This window comes from Ranitomeya variabilis, chromosome 3, assembly GCF_051348905.1.
Source record: "Ranitomeya variabilis isolate aRanVar5 chromosome 3, aRanVar5.hap1, whole genome shotgun sequence".
Taxonomy (NCBI): Eukaryota; Metazoa; Chordata; class Amphibia; order Anura; family Dendrobatidae; genus Ranitomeya; species Ranitomeya variabilis.
In genome coordinates this window covers 245,157,227-245,183,703 of record NC_135234.1, presented here as the reverse complement: position 1 = coordinate 245,183,703, position 26,477 = coordinate 245,157,227, and the positions used below count along the sequence as shown (strand labels likewise).

The window sequence follows — 26,477 nt, the reverse complement described above, 5'->3', positions numbered from 1 at the left end:
AATCTGCTGAGCTCATAAGGTGCCTAAACAGAAGAGGTGCCCTTCCTCCACTAGCAACCCCATTTTGGAAACTAATCCTTTCAAGAAATTCAACAAGGGGTTTGTTGAGCATGTATAACCCATAATATGAGATTAGCGATCAAAAGTTAAAAAAAAAATTCCCACTAAAATGTTACTTTAGCCTTAATTTTTTCATATAACAATAAGTAATAAAGTAAATCCTACAATTTGTTCTGCAATTTCTCCTGAATGCAGTGAAGCCCCCGTAAGTGGCTAGATCCTACAGCAGGTTTGGATTGGAAGGAGCACTGTTTGACCTTTGGGGTGCAATTTTTCCCTGGAATAGATGCTGATGCTATGTCGCAGTAGCGGAGATCCTGAGGCAGCAGAACAGATCCTGAGGCAGCAGAACAGCAAAAAATCCCCATGAGTGACCATGTTTGAAGATATACAAAATCAAAGTTCCTTCAGGGGTGTATAGAGTATTTTCAACCTATGGGTGTCCAACAGAAATGTAATACATTGTCCCATTGGAAAAAAAAATATTTTGACCACTAAAATGTTATATTAGCTGTAAATGTTTCATTCTCGCAAGACAGGGGAGAAGCCATCGGTCTTTTGGAGTGCAGATTATGCTGGAATAGATACGTGGCACCAGTCTGCAGAGCCCCTGAAATACCAAAACAGCAGAGAACTCCAAAAGTGACCCCATTTTGAAGATTTAAATTATATTAATTACATTTATTTAAAGCAAAGGAGGGTTATGACAATTTTCTAACTTTTGAGAAGGCCTTTTTTTGTAATGGTAAAATTTGAAATAAAAATAGTAAAAAATATACATAATATAATGTAGACACCGTTTGTTCTACAGTGAATGTAATTATTAAATCTATTACTTTTATAGAAAAAGTACGCATCATGATCATTTCAATACACAGAAACTTTGGAACACCAGCATGGTACTTTAGTATTAGAACATTGCCATGTAGAGCTGAAAACATGCGGCAAACAGTGTACAGCACAATATCCATTGGATACAAAATATAATTGATACAGACCTATATAGTGTACAGGTACGACAACATTTCTTGCAACTGTAGTTAAAAATTGCTGAGGTTTTTTTTTTTTTCCAAATCCGCTGAAGAAATTTCTGCTCCAGTAACATTCCATTTCAGCATTACTTTCTCATATAATGCCGAATATTTTTAGGCTTTAAAATGCCTTTGATTATATGTTTGGGTCAACATAAAATCAAACGATACATTAGTTACACCCATACTTTAAGTGTTCAAGGGCGGAATTTGTGAACTTTTAACTACTATATTCAGGGTATTCATAGCCCTTATTGGATCATTCTAACCATGTTACTAATTCGATCGGTGCTGTCATATTTGTGTTCCAGGTTCCTTAGCAGTCCATGCATTCATTCACAGCCACCACCATAATTCAGAAGCTAAAGGATCCAAATGGGCACATGGTATGGCGGTAACTGTTCCAGGCGATTCATTTCAAGTCCTTCATATCGTTCTTTCACTGGTACTGTTGGTAACTACCAAAAGGGGATGGTGTGCTCAGCTGGGATGAGTCTTCTGGTATTGGTGGACCTAAAGAAAGAAGAGGTGGGAAAAATGATATATGTATTATAAACTCCAGATCGATGACCACCAAGTAATCCTCAGACCAGTAATGTCCACAAATTGTGGATATGGTTGGCTTTGTGTGCTTGTCTGCATCGTGGACGGGTGCAGGAACTCGCGGACTATCGGCTGTATGGAAAAACTGTCCATGTGGATTATAACATTGCTACAATTGGTCTGCCTGTGGTTGGTTGCACAGACAACACATGGACTAAACAGAAACACATCTGTAGAACAAGCCCATAGACACAACCACCAAACAAAAACTCATGCACGTACCCCGTGACTCAAAGCCGCAATCAAAATATCTCTGCAGCTTCACTCACCATTTACAAACTGGGAAGAGGCAAATCGTGTCAATAAGATTCCTGCTCCTTCTATCAAGGCCAAAAGTATTCCACCCATTGCAGCAGAGCCCACCATGGCAACGGGACCATCTGACAAAAGCAGAAGAATTGGCAAACTAAGTACTATGGTAAAGCGCAAAGTTACAAAATCAAAAACTACAAAATCTAATGTGGGCGTAAAAAACACACTGTTCTCTGGGAGTCCAGATACTTACTTCTGGCAGCCAAGATTGCCCCAGTCATAGCTCCACTCGTGATAGAATTCCAGGGATCTTCCTTCCCCCGGATTTTAACCATACTGCAGTCTATCATAGAGAATAGACCACCCCATACCGCAAAGCTACCTTAAAAAAAAAATAAAAGCAGACAACAATTAGGGTTTAAGAGATTCACTGTCGTATTCCTTTTTATTTCCTAAATCAATAATGCACATAAAAATAAGAAACGTTATAATATCTGATCAGAGAAAATGTGCTTCTTTCACCACCTGGACTAATCTTTTCCTCTCAATTCTTTGGTAAAATCTGTATTCAGTGTAGACAGATTTTCCCATTACTGAGATAGGGGCTGATAATTGGTGGTCATAAAGTTCTAAGGAGAGGAGGAGAAGAAAGACCTTGTACAGCAGGTTCTCCGGAAATGAGTTACAGTTCTTCATAGAAACTTCTGAGCACCAACTATCATCTCCTTGCTTAGTAACGGGGAAATGTGTCTTCACTGAAGACAGATTTTACCTGAGAATGGAGAATGATCAGTCCTGGTGGAGAAGGAAGCAGATTCCTCTGATAAGATATATTACAAAGTTTATTATTTTTACATAGACTATAGATTTATGACATAAACATCTTTAATAGAAGCATATGTAAATGTCATACATGACGCAAACACACAGGCCAGGATTACAAGTATACATGCGGTGAGGATAAAGCTGTGCTAAGCAGGGTACACCTTCACCCTAGGCCACTGCAGCAGTCATTTACTAAACAACTGTACTGTGAAAACCATAAAACATTCACAGATTTATCTATCTCAATAGTACGGGTGAAAAGGAAACACTTTGTAATCTATCTTAATCAGAAAAATCTGTTCTTTTCCCTGCCTTGAACGGATTATTCATTCTCAAAATTCTCCATTCAAGGGTAAAATCAGTCTGCAGCGAGGACAGACTTTCCCATTACCAGGATGAGAGTTGGTGGAGAAATGGAACTGTTTCAGGAGAACTTAACAGCAGAATGTCCACCAACTGTCATCTCCTACCTCAGTAAAGGGACTTCGCTGAATACAGGTTTTACTGAAGAATTGACATTGGAAGATCTGTCTAGGCAAAGAAGTAGATATCACTGAGAAAATAAGCAACTTTGTAATATCTTCACATGTAAAGCGCCATGGAATAAATGGCGCCATAAAAATGTATAATAATATCTCAACATGTACCATTGATTTATGACATAATTAAGACGATGGCTTCTCTTATAAACTAAGAAACAGTGCTCAGGGATAGGACAGTAAAATAAGTGTTATCAGACGTACATGTTCAGATATGCAGCCAGCTGTCTACTTGTGGTTATGCTGCCAATTAGCTAGTTGGCGTCTCTTACATTTTACTTGGACTCCTAAAGGATGTCAGTCTTTTTATTTATATAAATAATAACGTTTTTTTCCTCTAATACATATATTTAGTGTCTAATTGATATTGGTCTCCAATAGTCGCAAATTCTACAGTGGGGATAAAAAAAGCATTTAGTCAGCCACCAATTGTGCAAGTTCTCCCACTTAAAAAGAGGAGAGAGGCCTGTAATTGACATCATAGGTAGACCACAACTATGAGGTTATGTGCACACGTGGCAGATTTGCCTGTGGAATCAAAATCTGCGTGTTTTTTTATGCGGATTTTGTGCGTTTTTGTTGCGGATTTCATGAGTTTTTACACCTGCGGATTTCTATAATGGAAGGGTGCAGAAATGCTGCAGATCCGCACAAAGAAGTGACATGCTCCTCCTTTTAACCCCTTTCTGACCTCGGACGGGATAGTACGTCCGAGGTCAGATCCCCTGCTTTGATGCAGGGCTCCGCGGTGAGCCCGCATCAAAGCCGGGACATGTCAGCTGTTTTGAACAGCTGACATGTGCCCGCAATAGCGGCGGGTGAAATCGCGATTCACCCGCCGCTATTAACTAGTTAAATGCTGCTGTCAAACGCAGACAGCGGCATTTAAGCAGCGCTTCCGGCCGGGAATGAGCGCATCGCCGACCCCCGTCACATGATCGGAGATCGGCGATGCTTCTCCATTGTAACCATAGAGGTCCTTGAGACCTCTATGGTTACTGATCCCCGGCAGCTGTGAGCGCCACCCTGTGGTCGGCGCTCACAGCACACCTGCATTTCTGCTACGTAGCAGCAAACAGCAGATCGCTTCTATGTAGCAGAGCTGATCGTGTTGTGCCAGCTTCTAGCCTCCCATGGAGACTATTGAAGCATGGCAAAAGTAAAAAAAAAAAAAGTTAAAAAAAAATGTGAAAAAAATAAAAAAATATATAAAAGTTTAAATCACCCCCCTTTCGCCCCATTCAAAATAAATCAATTAAAAAAAAAATCAAACCTACACATATTTGGTATCGCCGCATTCAGAATCGCCCGATCTATCAATAAAAAAAAAGCATTAACCTGATCGCTAAACGGCGTAACGAGAAAAAAATTCGAAACGCCAGAATTACGTTTTTTTGGTCGCCGCAACATTGAATTAAAATGCAATAACGGGCAATCAAAAGAACGTATCTGCACCAAAATGGTATCATTAAAAACGCCGGCTCGGCACGCAAAAAATAAGCCCTCAACCGACCCCACATCATGAAAAGTGGAGACACTACGAGTATCGGAAAATGGCGCAATTTTGGAAAAGTTTGCAAAGTTTGGAATTTTTTTTCACCACTTAGATAAAAAATAACCTAGACATGTTTGGTGTCTATGAACTCGTAATGACCTGGAGAATCATAATGGCAGGTCAGTTTTAGCATTTAGTGAACCTAGCAAAAAAGCCAAACAAAAAACAAGTGTGGGACTGCACTTTTTTTTGCAATTTCACCGCACTTGGAATTTTTTCCCATTTTCTAGTACACGACATGGTAAAACCAATGATGTCGCTCAAAAGTACCACTCGTCCCGCAAAAAATAAGCCCTCACATGGCCAAATTGACGGAAAAATAAAAAAGTTATGGCTCTGGGAAGAAGGGGAGCGAAAAAACGAACACGGAAAAATGGAAAATCCCAAGGTCATGAAGGGGTTAACCCCTTCGCGCCACCCGCCGTACTAGTACTGCGCTGCCGGCACTGCATTTGTGCCAGCAGCAGTACTAGTACGGCGCATCGATCACCGCGGTCTCGCACTGAGCGCCGCGGTGATCGGGTGCGGGTGTCAGCTGTATATGACAGCTGACACCCCGCAGCAATGCCCACGATCGGCGCTATCGCCGATCGCGGGCATTTAACCCCTCTGATGCCGCTGTCAATAGTGACAGCGGCATAGAGGGGGATCGCGCAGGGACGGGGGCTCCCTGCGCTCTCCCACCGGAGCAACGCGATGAGATCGCGCTGCTCTGATGACCTGGAAGGAGTCCCCGGATCCAAGATGGCTGCGGCACTCCTTCCAGGTCATGAAATCACCTGACTTGCCGGCGCCTGCTGAGAGTTCCTAATAGCAGGCGCGCCGGCAAGCCTGTGGAACGTCTATGCACACTGTCAGATCAACGATCTGATCTAAAACAGTGATGTCCCACCCTGGGACAATGGTAAAAAGTAAAAAAAAAAAAAAAAAAAATACAATGTATAAAAATAAAATTAAAAAATCCCCAAATAAAGAAAAAAAAAACATTTCCCAATAAATCCATTTATTTATGTAAATAAAAAAAAAACAATAAAAAACAACGCTTTATTATCATACAGGCGAACAAAAAGTGGAATAACACGCAATCAAAAAGACTGATATAAATAACCATGGTACCGTTGAAAACGTCATCTTGTCCCGCAAAAAAAAAAAGCCGCCATACAGCACCATCAACAGAAAAATAAAAAAGTTATAGCTCTCAGAATAAAGCGATGCAAAAACAATTATTTTTTTATATAACAGTTTTTATTGTGTAAAAGCGCCAAAACATAAAAAAATTACATAAATGAGGTATCGCTGTAATCGTACTGACCCGAAGAATAAAGCTGCTTTATCAATTTTACCACACGTGGAACGGTATAAACGCCCCCCCTAAAAGAATTTCAGGAATTGCTGGTTTTTGTTCATTCCGCCTCCCAAAAATCGGAATAAAAAGCGATCAAAAAATGTCATGTGCCCGAAAATGGTACCAATAAAAACGTCAACTCGTCCCGCAAAAAACAAGATCTCACATGACTCTGTGGGCCAAAATATGGATAAATTATAGCTCTCAAAATGTGGTGATGCAAAAACTATTTTTTGTAATAAAAAGCGTCTTTTAGTGTGTGACGGCTGCCAATCATAAAAATCCGCCAAAAAAACGCTATAAAAGTAAATCAAACCCCCCTTCATCACCCCCTTAGTTAGGGAAAAATAATAAAATTTTAAAAAATGTATGTATTTCCATTTTCCCATTAGGGTTAGGGTTAGGGCTACGGTTAGGGCTAGAGTTAGGGCTAGGGTTAGGGTTGGGGTTAGGGCTAGGGCTGGGGTTAAGGTTGGGGTTAGGATTTCAGTTAGAATTTGGGGTTTCCACTGTTTAGGCACATCAGGGGCTCTCCAAACGCGACATGGCGTCCGATCTCAATTCCAGCCAATTCTGCTTTGAAAAACTAAAACAGTGCTCCTTCCCTTCAGAGTTCTCCTGTGCGCACAAACAGTGGTTCCCCCCCAACATATGGGGTATCAGCGTTCTCAGGACAAGTTGGACAACAACTTTTGGGGTCCAATTTGTCCTGTTACCCTTGGGAAAACAAAAACGTGGGGGCTAGAATATCATTTTCGTGGAAAAAAAAATATTTTTATTTTCACGGCTCTGCGTTATAAACTGTAGTGAAACACTTGTTGGTTCAAAGTTCTCACAACACATCTAGATAAGTTCCTTGGGGGGTCTAGTTTCCAATATGGGGTCACTTTTGGGGGGTTTCTACTGTTTAGGTACATCAGGGGCTCTGCAAATGCAACATGATGCCTGCAGACCAATCCATCTAAGTCTGCATTTCAAACGGCGCTCCTTCCCTTCCGAGCTCTGCCGTGCGCCCAAACAGTGGTTCCCCACCATGTATGGGATATCAGCGTACTCAGGACAAATTGGACAATAACTTTTGTGGTCCAATTTCTCCTGTTACCCTTGGGAAAAAAAAAATTGCGGGCTGAAACATCATTTTAATCCACAAAGTCCTATTATAACTTTCTAAATGGTACTTCCACAGTACATATAAACAACCACAAGATGGCAGCCAAATCACTGTCACCTTTAAGAAGCCAACCATATGTAATAATTATTTCTAAAAAAGTTTTTATTAAACAAAAATAAACACAATACAAAACATAAATAAATCAATAAAAACTACTACATATCATCCGGATAGTACCCCATGGGAAAATAACTGTAGGAGGCCTCATGTATATATTTATACTGGGAAGGATAATACAGCGGATGCAGGAAAAAAAAAGAAAGACAATTCAAAGAGTCTAAGTTTCCAATAGAATTTAAGTTTTTATGGCGCTAGCAGCATCCCTATAAAGACCCTTAAATAATAATCAAAAATCAGCGCAAAATATCCATTACCCAGATGCCGTAAATCCACGTGTGCCTCCTATACAGCCTTTTCCCAGCGCCCCGACGCGCGTTTCGCCCTTGCTTCTTCCGGGGGCGTGTCGATATTTTGCGCTGATTTTTGATTATTATGTGGTATTATTAAGCGGCACTATGTGGCACTTTGCTATGATCGTTTAATTATTGTTCTCATGCTGTTATGCGTAAGTAGAGGTGCTAGGAAAACGGAGTGCTTTAAGGGTCTTTATAGGGATGCTGCTAGCGCCATAAAAACTTAAATTCTATTGGAAACTTAGACTCTTTGAATTGTCTTTCTTTTTTTTTTTTTTTTTTCCTGCATCCGCTGTATTATCCTTCCCAGTATAAATATATACATGAGGCCTCCTACAGTTATTTTCCCATGGGGTACTATCCGGATGATATGTAGTAGTTTTTATTGATTTATTTATGTTTTGTATTGTGTTTATTTTTGTTTAATAAAAACTTTTTTAGAAATAATTATTACATATGGTTGGCTTCTTTAAGGTGACAGTGATTTGGCTGCCATCTTGTGGTTGTTTATATGAAACATCATTTTGTGGAAAGAAAAAATGATTTTTTTAATTTTCACAGCGCTACATTCTAAACTTTAGTGAAACAATTGGGGGTTAAAAGTGCTCACCACACATCTAGGTAAGTTCCTTAGGGGGTCTTCTTTGCAAAATGGGGTCCATTGTGGGGGGTTTCCACTGTTTAGACATGTCAGGGGCTCTCCAAAGGCGACATGGGTTCCGATCTCAATTCCAGCCAATTTTGCATTGAAAAGTCAAACGGCGCTCCTTCCCTTCTGAGCTCTGCCATGTGCTCAAACAGTGGTTTATCCCCATATACAGTGGGGCAAAAAAGTATTTAGTCAGTCAGCAATAGTGCAAGTTCCACCACTTAAAAAGATGAGAGGCATCTGTAATTTACATCATAGGTAGACCTCAACTATGGGAGACAAACTGAGAAAAAAAAATCCAGAAAATCACATTGTCTGTTTTTTTATCATTTTATTTGTATATTATGGTGGAAAATAAGTATTTGGTCAGAAACAAAATTTCATCTCAATACTTTGTAATATATCCTTTGTTGGCAATGACAGAGGTCAAACGTTTTCTGTAAGTCTTCACAAGGTTGCCACACACTGTTGTTGGTATGTTGGCCCATTCCTCCATGCAGATCTCCTCTAGAGCAGTGATGTTTTTGGCTTTTCGCTTGGCAACACGGACTTTCAACTCCCTCCAAAGGTTTTCTATAGGGTTGAGATCTGGAGACTGGCTAGGCCACTCCAGGACCTTGAAATGCTTCTTACGAAGCCACTCCTTCGTTGCCCTGGCGGTGTGCTTTGGATCATTGTCATGTTGAAAGACCCAGCCACGTTTCATCTTCAATGCCCTTGCTGATGGAAGGAGGTTTGCACTCAAAATCTCATGATACATGGCCCCATTCATTCTTTCATGTACCCAGATCAGTCGTCCTGGCCCCTTTGCAGAGAAACAGCCCCAAAGCATGATGTTTCCACCACCATGCTTTACAGTAGGTATGGTGTTTGATGGATGCAACTCAGTATTCTTTTTCCTCCAAACACGACAAGTTGTGTTTCTACCAAACAGTTCCAGTTAGGTTTCATCAGACCATAGGACATTCTCCCAAAACTCCTCTGGATCATCCAAATGCTCTCTAGCAAACTTCAGACGGGCCCGGACATGTACTGGCTTAAGCAGTGGGACACGTCTGGCACTGCAGGATCTGAGTCCATGGTGGCGTAGTGTGTTACTTATGGTAGGCCTTGTTACATTGGTCCCAGCTCTATGCAGTTCATTCACTAGGTCCCCCCGCGTGGTTCTGGGATTTTTGCTCACCGTTCTTGTGATCATTCTGACCCCACGGGGTGGGATTTTGCGTGGAGCCCCAGATCGAGGGAGATTATCAGTGGTCTTGAATGTCTTCCATTTTCTAATTATTGCTCCCACTGTTGATTTCTTCAATCCAAGCTGGTTGGCTATTGCTGATTCAGTCTTCCCAGCCTGGTGCAGGGCTACAATTTTGTTTCTGGTGTCCTTTGACAGCTCTTTGGTCTTCACCATAGTGGAGTTTGGAGTCAGACTGTTTGAGAGTGTGCACAGGTGTCTTTTTATACTGATAACAAGTTTAAACAGGTGCCATTACTACAGGTAATGAGTGGAGGAAAGAGGAGACTCTTAAAGAAGAAGTTTCAGGTCTGTGAGAGCCAGAAATCTTGATTGTTTGTTTCTGACCAAATACTTATTTTCCACCATAATATGCAAATAAAATGATAAAAAAACAGACAATGTGATTTTCTGGATTTTTATTTCTCAGTTTGTCTCCCATAGTTGAGGTCTACCTATGATGTAAATTACAGACGCCTCTCATCTTTTTAAGTGGTGGAACTTGCACTATTGCTGACTGACTGAATACTTTTTTGTCCCACTGTATGAAGTATCAGCGTACTCAGGACAAATTGCACAACAACTTTTGTGGTCCAATTTATCCTGTTACCCTTGGGAAAATAAAAAATTTGGGGCAAAAAGATCATTTTTTGTGAAAACTAATATGAAATTTTTTTACGGCTCTACATTATAAACTTCTGTGAAGCACTTGGAGGTTCAAAGTGCTCACCACACATCTAGATTAGTTCCTTAGAGGGTCTACTTTCCAAAATGGTGTCACTTGTGGGGGTTTCCACTGTTTAGGCACGTCAGGGGCTCTCCAATCGAGCCATGGGTTCCGATCTCAATTCCAGCAAATCTTGCATTGAAAAGTCAAATGGCGCTCCTTCCCTTCCGAGCTCTGCCATGTGCCCAATCAATGGTTTACCCCAACATGTGGGGTATCAGCGTACTCAGGACAAATTGTACAACAACTTTTTTGGTCCAATTTCTCCTGTTACCCTTGGTAAAATAAAACAAATTGGATCTGAAGTGTTTCCAAAAACGTGGGATTAGATTCCTCACTGCGGTAAGAAAGTGTCTAAGGATGCCTCTTTTAAATCGAGATATCGACAGGTCACATAAAGACAGTAATGCTAGACTTGCTGAAGGTTGAATCTGTGTGATAGACAGCCTGTTATGGAGTTCAAAAATAGCCAACCACAGATCCCTTATGGGAGGGCAGTCCCACCAAATATGCATATAAGAGCCTAGTTCCTTTAAACACCTCCAACATACGTCAGGAGTCGTGGGGAACACCGCATGCACCATGGATGGGCATCTATACCATCTGGCGAGGATCTTATAGCTCCTCTCCTGTGAAACCGCGCATAGTGACGATCTAGACGAGAAGAGAAGAATTTTTTCCCTGTCCCCAGATGACAAGGGTCTTCCTAGATCACCTTCCCATTTTGAGAAAAACATTGGCCAACCCTGCGGTGGAGTTCCCCCTTCTTTGAAGATTTTATATAGCAGCGAGACGGTATGATCCGGGGGGCTTGTTGATATGCAGAGCGCCTCAAAGGAAGTTAGCGGCCTACTGGTATTGGTTTGTTTAATGATCTTGTGGATAAAACTTTTTAGTTGTTCATAAAAGAACCAGTCAGCAGAGTGCGTTTCCTCCTCTGGGAATAATTCCTGAAGGGACTTCATCCGATTAACCTTTAAATAATCATGGATAATGGGTTTGGAATCTTTTCTTTTATTTAAATACATCTCTTTGTGTAGCCCCGCCGGAAAAGCGGGATTATCGTAAATCGGAGTCAAGGGGCCCGGGACAGCTGCAATCTGGAGGTCTTTGTTTCTGTTTTTGATAAGGAGCAATATGTTTCTTGTGAGGAAGGGTGTGTAGACATCCAGCTCCGACCCCCTGCCTCTAGACCAAAGAACAACTTGAGAATCGCGCCCATTGAGGTCGTTTTCTAGGTTTACCCACTTTTTACTATTTTTACTGTGATAAAGATCCAGGATGCATGATCCTATTGATGCATAACTATAAATTGCAAAATCCGGGAGGCCCAATCCACCCATCAGTTTAGGTTTACTTAATAATGAATAAGAAATGCGCGCCCGGTTATGAGACCAAACAAAGCGAGTGATTATTTGTTTGAGGCGAGAAAAGAAGGAGGCTGGTAAAGAATAGAGGAATTGTTTGGAAAAAATATAAGAGGCGGGGCAGAAGGTCCATCTTAACTGCGTTAATCCTGCCTAACCAAGACAATTGGAGCCTGTGCCAATTCTCTAAGTCCGAGATTGCTTTTTGAAGGGTTGGCGCAAAGTTAGCTTCAAACAATTTAGACGTTCTGCTTGTAATTTTGATACCCAGGTAGGTGAGAAAGTCAAAACGCCATTTAAATGGAAAGGTCGTCCTCAATTGATCTACCAAGGGGAGTGGAAGTGAAATATTCAGGATTTCGGATTTAAGGGAGTTTATTTTAAAATTGCTTAGGAGGCCGAATTTATTTAGTTCCGAAATAATATTTGGTAAACTCGTGGAGGGGGATGTAATATATAAGAGGATGTCATCTGCAAAAAGTGCTAACTTATGTTCTTCAGACCGTAGTTTTATACCTTTAATTGAGGGGTTCGCTGGTCAACTTTTAACCCTTATAACTCCCTAACAAAAAAAAAATTATGTTTCCAAAATTGTGCTGATGTAAAGCAGACATGTGGGAAATGTTGTTTATTAACTATATTATGTGATATAACTCTCTAATTTAAGGGCATAAAAACTAAAAGTTTGAAAATTGCTAAATTTTCATAATTTGACAAATTTTGTTTTTTTTCACAAATAAATGCAAGTCATATCGAAGAAGTTTTACCACTATCATGAAGTACAATATGTCACAAGAAAACAATCTCAGAATCACCAGGATCCGTTGAAGCGTTTCAGAGTTATGACCTCATAAAGTGACAGTGGTCAGAATTGTAAAAATTGGCCCTGTCACTTAGGTGAAAACAGGCTTCGGGGTGAAGGGGTTAATCCGCTGCGTTTTACCTGCGGAAATTTTTTTTTCCATTGATTTGCATTGTACTATAAATCACTTGCGGATCTGCAGCGTTTCTGCGCGGGAAAAAAACGCCGCGGATCTGCAGGAAATTCCCAACGTGTGCACATAGCCTGAAAGTCAAAATGAGAAAACAAATCCAGAAAATCACCTTGTCTGATTTGGTAAGATTTATTTTGCAAATTATGGTGGAAAATAAGTATTTGGTCATTAACCCCTTTACCCCCAAGGGTGGTTTGCACAATTTACAATTCTGACCACTGTCCCTTTATGAGTTTATAACTCTGGAACGCTTCAACGGATCTTGGCGATTCTGACACTGTTTTCTCGTGACATATTGTACTTCATGATAGTGGTAAAATTTCTTCGATATAACTTGCGTTTATTTGTGAAAAAAATGGAAGTTTGGCGAAATTTTTGAAAATTTTGCAATTTCCAACTTTGAATTTTTATGCCCTTAAATCACAGAGATATGTCACACAAAATACTTAATAGGTAACATTTCCCACATGTCTACTTTACATGAGCACAATTTAGGAACCAAAATTTTTTTTTGTTAGGGAGTTATAAGGGTTAAAAGTTGATCAGCAATTTCTCATTTTTACAACACCATTTTTTTTTTAGGGACCACATCTCATTTGAAGTCATTTTGAGGGGTCTATATGATAGAAAATAACCAAGTGTGACACCATTCTAAAAACTGCACCCCTCAAGGTGTTCAAAACCACATTCAAGAAATTTATTAACCCTTCAAGTGTTTCACAGGAATTTTTGGAATGTTTAAATAAAAATTAACATTTAAATTTTTTTTACACAAAATTTATTTCAGCTCCAATTTGTTTTATTTTACCAAGGGTAACAGGAGAAAATGGACCCCAAAAGTTGTTGTACAATTTGTCCTGAGTACACCGATAGCCCATATGTGGGGGTAAACCACTGTTTGGGCGCATGGCAGAGCTCGGAAAGGAAGGAGCGCCATTTGACTTTTCAATGCAAAATTGACTGGAATTAAGATGGGACGCCATGTCGCGTTTGGAGATCCCCTGATATGCCTAAACATTAAACCCCCCACAAGTGACACCAATTTGGAAAGTAGACCCCCTAAGGAACTTATCTAGATGTGTTTTGAGGGCTTTGATCCCTCAAGTGTTTCACTGCAGGTTATAACGCAGAGCCGTGAAAATAAAAAAGTTGTTGTGCAATTTGTCCTGAGTATGCTGATACCCCATATGTGGGAGGGAAGCACTGTTTGGGCGCATGGCAGAGCTCGGAAGGGAAGGAGCGCCATTTGGAATGCAGACTTAGATGGATTGGTCTGCAGGCATCACGTTGCATTTGCAGAGCCCCTGATGTACCCAAACAGTAGAAACCCCCAAAAGTGACCCCATATTGGAAACTAGACCTCCCAAGGAACTTATGTAGTGTGTTGTGAGAACTTTGAACCCCCAGGTGTTTCACTACGCAGAGCCGTGAAAATAAAAATCTTTTTTTTCTTCCACAAAAATGATTTTTAGCCCCCCAAATTTATATTTTCCCAAGGGTAACAAGAGAACTTGGACCCCAAAAGTTGTTGTCCAATTTGTCCCGAGTACGCTGATGCCCCATATGTTGCGGTAAACCCCTGTTTGGGCGCACGGTAAAGCTCGGAAGGGAAGGAGCACTGTTTTACTTTTTCAATGCAGAATTGGCTGGAATTGAGATCGGACGCCATGTCGCGTTTGGAGAGCCCCTGATGTGCCTAAACAGTGGAAACTCCCCAATTCTAAGTGAAACCCTAATCCAAACACACCCCTAACCCTAATCCCAACGGTAACCCTAACTACACCCCTAACCCTGACACACCCCTAACTCTAATCCCAACCCTAATCCCAACCGTAAATGTAATCCAAACCCTAACCCTAACTTTAGCCCCAACCCTAACCCTAACTTTAGCTCCAACCCTAGCCCCAACCCTAACCCCAGCCCTAACCCTAACCCTAGGCCTAACCCTAGCCCTAACCCTAATGGGAAAATGGAAATAAATACATTTTTTTAATTTTATTATTTTTCCCTAACTAAGGGGGTGATGAAGGGGGGTTTGATTTACTTTTATAGCATTTTTTATAGCGGATTTTTATGATTGGCAGCCGTCACACACTAAAAGACGCTTTTTATAGCAAAAAAGTTTTTGCGTCTCCACATTTTGAGACCTATAATTTTTCCATATTTTGGTCCACAGAGTCATGTGAGGTCTTGTTTTTTGCGGGACGAGTTGACGTTTTTATTGGTAACATTTTCGGACACGTGACAGTTTTTGATCGCTTTTTATTCCGATTTTTGTGAGGCAGAATGACCAAAAACCAGCTATTCTTGAATTTCTTTTGGGGGAGGCGTTTATACCGTTCCACGTTTGGTAAAATTGATAAAGCAGTTTTATTCTTCGGGTCAGTACGATTACAGCGATACCTCATTTATATAATTTTTTTATGTTTTGGCGCTTTTATACGATAAAAACTATTTTGTAGAATAAATAATTATTTTGGCATCGCTTTATTCTGAGGACTATAACTTTTTAAATTTTTCTTTGATAACGCTGTATGGTGGCTCGTTTTTTGCGGGACAAGATGACGTTTTCAGCGGTACCATGGTTATTTATATCCGTCTTTTTGATCGCGTGTTATTCCACTTTTTGTTCGGCGATATGATAAAGCGTTGTTTTTTGCCTCTTTTTTTTCCTACGGTGTTCACTGAAGGGGTTAACTAGTGATATAGTTTTATAGGTGGGGTCGTTATGGACGCGGCGATACTAAATATGTGTACTTTTATTTTTTTATTTTTTTTATTTAGATAAAGAAATGTATTTATGGGAATAATATAAATATATTTTTTATTTATTTAGGAATTGTTTTTTTTTTTTTTTTTTTTTTTTTTTACACATGGGGAAATTTTTTTTTTTTTTACTTTGTCCCAGGGGGGGACATCACAGATCGGTGATCTGACAGTTTGCACAGCACTCTGTCAGATCACCGATCTGACTTACAGCACTGCAGGCTTACCAAGCGCCTCCTCTGAGCAGGCACTCGGTAAGCCACCTCCCTCCCTGCCGGATACCGCGGCCATCTTGGATCCGGGCACCTGCAGCGAGGAGGAGGTAAGAGACCCTCGCAGCAACGCGATCACATAGCGTTGCTCCGGGGGTCTCAGGGAAGCCCGCAGGGAGCCCCCTCCCTGAGCGATGCTTCCCTGTACCGCCGGCACACCGCGATCATGTTTGATCGCGGTGTGCCGGGGGTTAATGTGCCGGGGGCGGTCCGTGACCGCACCTGGCACATAGTGCCAGATGTCAGCTGTGATAATCAGCTGACACCCGGCCGTGATCGGCCGCACTCCCCCTGTGAGCGCCGCCGATCGCGCTGGACGTACTATCCCGTCGGTGGTCATACGGGCCCACCCCACCTCGACGGGATAGTACGTACAATGTCAGAAAGGGGTTAAGAAAAGTTCATCTTAATATTTTGTTATATATCCTTTGTTGGCAATGTCCGCATTTTTTGTCCATGATCTATGTCAGCAGAACTCGCGCTATATCCTAGGCATAAAAGTATATATTGATATTCCTAACATTCTGCAATCGTTCATGAGTTCCTTCTATTATTGCAGACACTACTGCAGTGTTAGTTCATCGAGATTTACCGGGAAAGTGTTCTGTTTTGCTATATTCGCTTGTGAACCACTTGATCTTCTGCCATCACCCACATTTATTTTCACTTGAGAACACTTTGTAGCCCAAGGTCGTTGTGAAGTACAGTCAAAGGTTACAGTTTCCATAACAGAAACCACAGAATGATGCATAACCTTGAATGGTCCAACATCAGGATGACAGTTATGTTATGTAGTAAAACTGTGACAATGCAGAAACTTACAGTCACCATATCTACATGGGGGGGGGAGGAATGAAGCTTTGTCTTACCTCCTAGCTGTGGGGCCCGGGTTCGGATAGCAAAAAAACTGCCCTTCATACGGTGCTGAACACCCTGCAAATGATAGGTCATAAGGTTACCAATTATTCCTGGACACATCGATTAAGGACTATTGGGGAGCAACTCAGAAGGCGAAGTGATTGCACCCAGAGCAAAAAAAGGAAAAGAGTATATTGACAGTGCAGCAGGGGATCACAAATGATTATTTCTGAGGTAAAACATTGCTTAAAAACAGGCAGAGAAATGTTTTACCTCACAAAAAGAATCGCCTGCGCTCCCATGCTGTCCTGTCTGTATACTCTTTTGCTTCCCCCCTGCCCAGGAGCTGCGGTATGATCAGACCATTTTACCAGTACGGTCAGACACAGCCATTACACAGCAGGGACACATTATAAGATTATCTCAGCACAGGGACATTTTATTTAACAAATCCAATTGTGCATATAATTATTATTCAAAGAACTATTGATTAACATGTACTTTGTGGGAAAACAGCTTTAAAGTGGTAAACTCCATCTTTGCCCTTAAGGTACCGTCACATTAAGCGACGCTGCAGCGATAGCGACAACGATGCCGATCGCTGCAGCGTCGCTGTTTGATCGCTGGAGAGCTGTCATACAGACGGCTCTCCAGCGACCAACGATGCCGAAGTCCCTGGGTAACCAGGGTAAACATCGGGTTGCTAAGCGCAGGGCCGCGCTTAGTAACCCGATGTTTACCCTGGTTACCAGCGTAAAAGTAAAAAAAACAAACAGTACATACTCACCCAGCGTCTGCTTCCTGACACTGACTGAGCTCCGGCCCTAACAGCACAGCGGCTTTCACTTTCACTTTAGGGCCGGCGCTCAGTCAGTGTCAGGAAGCAGACGCTGGGTGAGTATGTACTGTTTGTTTTTTTTACTTTTACGCTGGTAACCAGGGTAAACATCGGGTTACTAAGCGCGGCCCTGCGCTTGGTAACCCGATGTTTACCCTGGTTACCAGTGTAAAACATCGCTGGTATCGTTGCTTTTGGTGTCAAACACAACGATACACGGCGATCGGACGACCAAATAAAGTTCTGGACTTTATTCAGCGACCAGCGACATCACAGCAGGATCCTGATCGCTGCTGCGTGTCAAACTTAACGATATCGCTAGCCAGGACGCTGCAACGTCACGGATCGCTAGCGATATCGTTTAGTGTGACGGTACCTTTAATGATTTATATTGAATACCTGTGTATGTGCAGTTGCCAGAGGTGGCCGGAGTTATAGAAACATTCATGTACCTCCAACAGAAAAAGACAAAAAAGGGCAGCACTACCAGCTCGGCAGTTTCTGGGATATCATTCACCTCTGCCCGCCACATACAGCCATGAGTTGCTGAGACTGGAATACCCCTTTAACCTGAGGAATTCCTAGTATACGGCACTTTACAGTTGTATAATGTAACTTTCCTTTTATCAAAGAATAAAAATCATTTGCTGGAATACCCCTTAAATAAAGCCCTCCCCATAATGGTTCCATACAGGGCATCTACGCATCTTTGCTTTTCAAGATCTCCAACACACTTTACTCAATGTGAACAAGTCCACTCCTCTCCATGCTAAACCTTATGTACATAGCTCAAAGGAAGCACTGCCAGTTGCCAGACACTGGATGCACCTTCTTGTTGGCCACCAGCCAAACTACCCATAAGGTTTAAAGTCCCCTCAGATTCAATAAGAAGAGTCTCAGTTCCTGGTGTGGTCCCCACCACTGCATTACAGAACTATACATTTACACACAGGACCTAAGTGACCGATATAATTCCTGGTGAAATCTGCTGTACTGAACACTATTCTTACCTGGGGAGAGTTTCTGAATCCTTTGATGGCTTGAAAAATACCCCCTCCAATGATGCCCATGGTAAAGGCACCGCCACAGTCATCCACAATCCTCCACGGGCTAGAGACAGAGATATACAGAGTATTAATGTAATATGCCAGGCCTCATTACTGGAAAGTCGGGGACAACCTTAGCCTAAGAAAGCAGGATCTCCAGGAAGGCAGCGGGCAACTAAGTGCCAGCATGACATGAATGCTGTGGCCTTCAGCACCTTCAGTACAGTGATCTGGACATGCAGCATGCAATGACTGCGGCCACAGGGGTAATCATGTGCTCCATAAGAGGATGGAGGGACTGCGGTCATAGGGGTAATCATGTGCTCCATGAGAGGATGGAAGGACTGCGGTCATAGGGGTAATCGTGCTCCATAAGAGGATGGAGGGACTGCGATCATAGGGTTAATCATGTGCTCCATAAGAGGATGGAGGGACTGCGGTCATAGGGGTAATCATGTGCTCCATGAGAGGATGGAGGGACTGCGGTCATAGGGGTAATCATGTGCTCCATGAGAGGATGGAAGGACTGCGGTCATAGGGGTAATCATGTGCTCCATAAGAGGATGGAAGGACTGCGGTCATAGGGGTAATCATGTGCTCCATAAGATGATGGAGGGACTGCGGCCATAGGGGTCATCATGTGCTCCATAAGAGGATGGAGGAACTGCGGCCATAGAGGTAATCGTGCTCCATAAGAGGATGGTAGGACTGCGGCCATAGTGATAATCATGTGCTCCATAAGAGGATGGAGGGACTGCGGCCATAGAGGTAATCGTGCTCCATAAGAGGATGGTAGGACTGCGGCCATAGTGATAATCATGTGCTCCATAAGAGGATGGAAGGACTGCGGCCATAGGGGTAATCATGTGCTCCATAAGAGGATGGAGGGACTGCGGCCATAGGGGTAATAAGTGCTCCATAAGAGGATGGAAGGACTGCGGCCATAGGTGTAATCATGTGCTCCATAAGAGGATGGAAGGACTGCGGCCATAGGTGTAATCATGTGCTCCATAAGAGGATGGCAGGACTGCGGCCATAGGGGTAATCATGTGCTCCATAAGAGGATGGAAGGACTGCGGCCATAGGGGTAATCATGTGCTCCATAAGAGGATGGAAGGACTGCGGCCATAGGGGTAATCATGTGCTCCATAAGAGGATGGAAGGACTGCGGCCATAGGGGTAATCATGTGCTCCATAAGAGGATGGAGGGACTGCGGCCATAGTGATAATCATGTGCTCCATAAGAGGATGGAGGGACTGCGGCCATAGGGGTAATCATGTGCTCCATAAGAGGATGGAGGGACTGCGGCCATAGTGATAATCATGTGCTCCATAAGAGGATGGAGGGACTGCGGCCATAGGGGTAATCATGTGCTCCATAAGAGGATGGCAGGACTGCGGCCATAGTGATAATCATGTGCTCCATAAGAGGATGGAGGGACTGCGGCCATAGTGATAATCATGTGCTCCATAAGAGGATGGAGGGACTGCGGCCATAGTGATAATCATGTGCTCCATAAGAGGATGGAGGGACTGCGGCCATAGTGATAATCATGTGCTCCATAAGAGGATGGAGGGACTGCGGCCATAGTGATAATCATGTGCTCCATAAGAGGATGGCAGGACTGCGGCCATAGTGATAATCATGTGCTCCATAAGAGGATGGAGGGACTGCGGCCATAGTGATAATCATGTGCTCCATAAGAGGATGGCAGGACTGCGGCCATAGTGATAATCATGTGCTCCATAAGAGGATGGAGGGACTGCGGCCATAGTGATAATCATGTGCTCCATAAGAGGATGGCAGGACTGCGGCCATAGTGATAATCATGTGCTCCATAAGAGGATGGCAGGACTGCGGCCATAGGTGTAATCATGTGCTCCATAAGAGGATGGCAGGACTGCGGCCATAGTGATAATCATGTGCTCCATAAGAGGATGGCAGGACTGCGGCCATAGTGATAATCATGTGCTCCATAAGAGGAGCATACAGGATGCATCCATCACCAGTGGAGCTCATGGCTCATCCCCACCATGACAGGGCACAGTGGAATCACCCATGGCCGCCTACTGTCTGTGTGTCAGGCTCTCACAACCGCGTACACGCATCTGTCATACACCTGATGCAACAAGCCGGCAAGTGAGAAGTCGGAAGTCAGTCAGGAGCGAGCGGTCACTAACGTCCCGTCCCCACAGCAGGCTTAGCACTGGGCCATTCACTGCCCGCCGCCCCGCGCTCCCCCCACTGTCACAGTATAACGGGGTCTCGGTTACCAGGGCTCCCGGGTGTACTCCTCCATGATGTCTGCGAAGGTCGAAAAGAAAAGACACAGGAAGAGAGCAAGCCATGTGACTGGATAGGAACGTCATCCATTGGTTATCACGATGTGACGTCACTGCTCTGCTACCACGGAGACAGGGCTGCCCGTAACAACCGTCTGTACTTGGACTTGTCGCCCTCGGGAAGCCGCGCGGCCATATTATTGGTGGTATACCTGAGCCCTCCTCCACCCTCCTGTCTGGGGCTGCAGCAGTGTGAGAGTTGGATGTATATAGACTCTTCAGTACAAATATAAGAAACTGTTGGGAAGAGTATGATCACTTAGGCTAGGTTCTCATTTGCGGTTGAGTTCGCAGCGTGTCGTCCGCAAACGCATTCAAAAACGCATGATGGAAAAAAGCGCTGCGTTTGCCCTTTTATGCGCATGCGTTCGATAGGAAAAAGATTTTCCAGAATTTCCTTGACACAAGCCACGCCCAATGGGCGTGTCTCATGGGATTTCTGTCTATAGACCCTTGTGCAAACGCAAGCGGACGCATGTCCTTGTGTTCCCATAGACTGTAATGCCTTGTTTTGACACATTCCTTCTGCAAGCGCCCGCATGCGTATGGTGGCGGAAATTTGATGCCTCAAAAATTGCGACATGGTGCGTCAGCCGCACACCGCGAAAAGACGCATGCATAAGCAAACGCATGTACCGGCATCCACAAGGTAAGGCTACGTTCACATTAGCGTTCTGCGCCACAGCGTCGGGCGCTGCAGCGTCGCCGCATGCGTCATGCGCCCCTGTATTTAACATGGGGGCACATGGACATGCGTTGCACTTGCGTTTTGTGATGCATGCGTCACTGTGGTGCATGCATCAGGGCGCAGAGGACGCAGCAAGTTGCAGTTTTTCCTGCGCCCAAAACCATGCAAAAATGGACGCATGCGTCACAAAATGCTGCGTTGTGCATGCGTTTACGTTGTGCGTTGTGTCGCCGACGCTGCGGCACACAACGCAAATGTGAACGTAGCCTAAAAGATATGAAATCGTCATGCGGATGTATGCGTCAGAAATGCTGCAGACACAACCGCAAATGTGAAACCTGCCTAATGCAATCATTCTGTCGCCATACAGCATCACGTTATCGGCAACACATCTGATTACACAGGGTTATCGGCAGCACATCTTCTGATTACACAGGGTTATCGGCAGCACATCTTCTGATTACACAGGGTTATCGGCAGCACATCTTCTGATTACACCGGGTTATCGGCAACACATCTGATTACACAGGGTTATCGGCAGCACATCTTCTGATTACACCGGGTTATCGGCAGCACCACATCTTCTGATTACATCGGGTTATCGGCAGCACATCTACTGATTTCACCGGGTTATTGGCAGCACATCTTCTGATTACACCGGGTTATTGGCAGCACATCTTCTGATTACACCGGGTTATTGGCAGCACATCTTCTGATTACACCCGGTTATCGGCAACACATTTGATTACACTGGGTTATCGGCAGCACATCTTCTGATTACATCTGGCTACCAGCAACACATCTGATTACACCCGGTTATCGGCAGCACATCTTCTGATTACACCGGGTTATTGGCAGCACATCTTCTGATTACACCGGGTTATTGGCAGCACATCTTCTGATTACACCGGGTTATCGGCAGCACATCTTCTGATTACACCGGGTTATTGGCAGTACATATTCTGATTACACCAGGTTATCGGCAGCACATCTTCTGATTACAACGGGTTATCAGCAGCACATCTTCTGATTACACCGGGTTATTGGCAGTACATATTCTGATTACACCCGGTTATCGGCAACACATTTGATTACACCGGGTTATCGGCAGCACATCTTCTGATTACATCTGGCTACCGGCAACACATCTGATTACACCCGGTTATCGGCAGCACATCTTGTGATTACACCGGGTTATCGGCAGCACATCTTCTGATTACACCCGTTATCGGCAGCACATCTCTCTTCTGATTACATTAGGTTTTCGGCAGCAAATCTTCTGATTACATCGGGTTATCGCCATCACATTATTATTATTTATTATTATAGCACCATTTATTCCATGGCGCTTTACATGTGAGGAGGGGTATACATAACAAAAATATGTACAGGAATCTTAAACGACACAAGTCACGACTGGTAAATGAGGAGAGAGGACCTTGCCCGTGAGGGCTCGCAATCTACCAGGGATGGGTAAGGATACAATAGGTGAGGGTAGAGCTGGTCGTGCAGTGGTTTGGTGGATCGGTGGTTACTGCAGGTTGTAGGCTTGTCGGAAGTGGTAGGTATCAGGTTCTTTTTGAAGGTTTCCATGGTAAGTGAGAGTCTGATGTGTTGGGCTACAGAGTTCCAGAGTAGGGGTGATGCGCGGGAGAAATCTTGTATGCGATTGTGGGAATAAGAGATAAGAGGGGAGCATAGAAGGAGATCTTTTGAGGATCGGAGGTTGCGTGCTGGTAGGTACCGGGAGACGAGGTCACAGATGTATTGAGGAGACAGGTTGTGGATGGCTTTGTATGTCATGGTTAGGGTTTTGAACTGGAGTCTCTGGGTAATGGGGAGCCAGTGCAGGGATTAATAGTGGGGAGTGGCCGGGGAATAGTGGGGGGATAGGTGGATTAGTCAGGCAGCAGAGTTTAAGATAGATTGGAGGGGTGCAAGTGTGTTAGAGGGGAGGCCAAAGAGCAGGAGGTTGCAGTAGTCAAGGCGGGAGATGATGAGGGCATGGACTAGGGTTTTTGCAGATTTTAGATTGAGAAACGTACGTATCTGGGAAAAATTTTTGAGTTGAATTTGGCAGGAAGTGGAAAGGGCTTGGATATGTGGTTTGAAGGAGTGATCAGTGTAAAGGATTACCCCGAGGCAGCGAGCTTGTGGGACTGGGGAGAGTGAGCAGCCATTTACTTTACTGGATAGCTCTATTGGGGAACTCGAGTGAGATGGGGGAAAGATGATGAATTCTGTTTTGTCCATGTTAAGTTTTAAAAATCTAGCGGAGAAGGATGAAATAGCAGACAGACATTGTGGGATTCTGGTTAGTAGGGTGGTGATATCTGGTCCAGAGATGTAGATCTGTATTTCATCAGCATAGAGGTGATATTGGGTTATCAGCAGCACATCTTCTGATTACACAGGGGTGCACGCACTCCTAGCAGGTCTCCAGGCACTGTGCTTAGAGTGCGCGCGCACACACACACTTCCTCTTTTTTAATGGGTCCACGCGCGTTCCACTAAAGTGTCTCCAGCCAATAGTTTGAGGTCTCTTACTATTTAAACGGCCACCTCCAAGATGGAGGTGCCTGTGCAATGTTTGTTCCTAATACACTTGTCAGTTCTCAGGTCCCTGTATTTGCATTTAAGCCTGCTGCACTAGCCAGTGCTTCCTTCAATGGTAGCTGAGTCTACTGCACCCGCCAGTGCTTCCTTTGATGGGAGCCGAGTCTGCAACACCCGCCAGTGCTTCCTTCAACGGTAGCTGAGTCTGCTGCACCCACCAGTGCTTTCTTCTACAGTAGCCGAGTCTGCTGCACCCTTCCAGTGCTTCTTTCAATAGTAGCCGAGTCTGCTGCACCTGCCAGTGCTTCCTTCAACTGTTGCTGATTCAGCTACACCCACCAGTGCTCACCTCAACAGCAGCTGAGCCAGCTGCACCCACCAGTGCTCACCTCAACAGCATATATCACAGAACATCAATAAATGTGTCCTATTCAAATCTGCTCACTGTATATGACACTATAACAAATGACACCTATAAAACTTAACATTTACTTAGTTTATAATAAAACAACATACACGACCTAAAACCATGTGATCTGCTAACAAAGATACAAGGTGCATACGTTCCCTATAGGACCAACTATCTGTCTCCTACCTTGCAGCGGAGGTTGGCACCCTATAAACCCTGCGCATTGGCGCCCCCGCTCACCGTTGACTAACCCCAACTAGCCCTATTAGGCCCTATCGTGAGGAAAAAATTCAATCAGCAGACCATACAGACAGACAAGACATAAAAAACAGTAAAAAGTCACTTAGGAAAATATTGCACTTATTAGGAAGATGTAATTGCACTCCCAGTTCAGTGTAAAAGGCCGTGCAACGAGTGCTGACTCGTATTATATATTGCACATATTAAGCCTATGTACCTAAGCTGAACCTAGAAAGTCCACCCTACCTGCCTGAGGGGGTTGGCACCCTACAGTCCTACGCAAATGGCGCCCCCGCTCTCGTCGTCTGTCCCTAATAAACCCTTAATTAGGTATAAATTCTCATATCAAGGCAGGCAAGATAAAGTGAAAAACACAGTACAGGCAAGATAAAGTGCAAAAACAGTGCATATAAAGTGCAAAAATTGTCATAAACCCCGTGACTTTAGATATGACCAAGTATGTAAGAGCATTTAATTATGCTTGGCTTATAGCCCTGAGTATGCTTTTGCTCGACGCGTTTCCCCTTTGTAGGTTCATCAGGAGACATACCCATATCATAGCTAAACAAATTAATGACTTATCTGGCTATATTCTGAGGAGCGATAAACCTCTGAACGCAGTGGGGAACAATATCCATCCTACACCTGCCGGTCCCTGTCAGCCGAGCCAGCTGCACCCGCCAGGGCTCATTTCAACTGTAGCTGAGCCAGCTGCACCCGCCAGTGCTCACCTCAACAGCAACAGAGCCAGCTGCACCCGACTGTGCTCATCTCTCTGTCAGACTGTCCTGTCTGCACCTGCGATTCCTGTCATCTTCTTTGCCTGCCTGCATCTGTTGGACATTCCCCCGGGCCATTCCAGCTCCCCGCTCCTAGGGGTGAGCCGCCATCTACCCAATGTCAGTCCTGGAGTAGCACCTGGATCACCTCCCTAGTCTCTGCACGGACCATGGTGACATTAGCTTAGCTGCTGCATGTCCATTGGGTGAGGCTCCTAGTCATGCCCCCCAGGTCTTCCTTGGGCTTTGGCACAGTGGTTCCACCACCCAGCCCGTTACACATTACAAACAGAGTGATCTATTTCAAGTATTTATTTCTGTTAATGTTGATGATTATGGCTTACAGCCAATGAAAACCCAAAAGTCATTATCTCAGTAAATTAGAATAATTAACAAACTGACTGACCAAATCAGTCTGCTGGACTGCTGCTGGAGTCATTGCTTCAAGGGTGACCACACACAGACATATCCAGGACATGGACTACGAGTGTCACATTCCTTGTGTCAAGTGTTATGATCCGGTGACCTTGGAGCCACATGAAAACTTTCTCTGGAGTCGGTGGAACCTGTACTGACCGCAAATCCTGAACTAACACCGCAACTAGAAGTAGCCGTGGGGTGTGCCTAACAAACCCTAGACACCTCGACACAGCCGGAGGACTAAATACCCCTATAGATGGAAATAGGAATGCTATCTTGCCTCAGAGCAGACCCCCAAAGGATAGGCAGCCCCCCACGAATAATGACTGTGAGTAGGAGAAGAATAGACACACGCAGGTAGAAAACAGGATTTAGCAAAAGAGGCCACTCTAGCTAAATATGAAAGGATAGGACAGATTACTAGGCGGTCAGTATTAAAACCCTTCCAAAAATATCCACAACAGATAATACAAAAAGTTCCACAATCTAACTAAAGACA

At 43.8% G+C, this 26,477-nt stretch overlaps 1 protein-coding gene across 1 annotated transcript; it reads right to left on the bottom strand.

Annotated features, from left to right (window-relative positions):
• Positions 1 to 543: 543 nt before the first annotated feature.
• On the bottom strand, positions 544 to 20,957 carry TIMM17A (translocase of inner mitochondrial membrane 17A). The gene is made up of 6 exons (XM_077295325.1): positions 20,818 to 20,957; positions 18,508 to 18,607; positions 16,671 to 16,734; positions 2,200 to 2,328; positions 1,964 to 2,074; positions 544 to 1,604 (listed from the first exon to the last, which is right to left on the bottom strand). Exons 1-6 carry the CDS (start codon positions 20,841 to 20,843, stop codon positions 1,531 to 1,533), a joined length of 504 nt encoding a protein of 167 aa, XP_077151440.1. The 5' UTR covers positions 20,844 to 20,957; the 3' UTR covers positions 544 to 1,530.
• Between the last annotated feature and the right edge of the window lie 5,520 nt (positions 20,958 to 26,477).

Coding starts and splice junctions, on each gene's coding strand:
- TIMM17A (XM_077295325.1), bottom strand. CDS start 20,843: ATGGAGGAGTACACCCGGGAGCCCTG. Junction 2,329..16,670: donor CCGGGCCCCACAGCTAGGAG/GTAAGACAAAGC, acceptor TTTTTTTTTAAG/GTAGCTTTGCGGTATGGGGT. Junction 2,075..2,199: donor GGCAATCTTGGCTGCCAGAA/GTAAGTATCTGG, acceptor TGCTTTTGTCAG/ATGGTCCCGTTGCCATGGTG.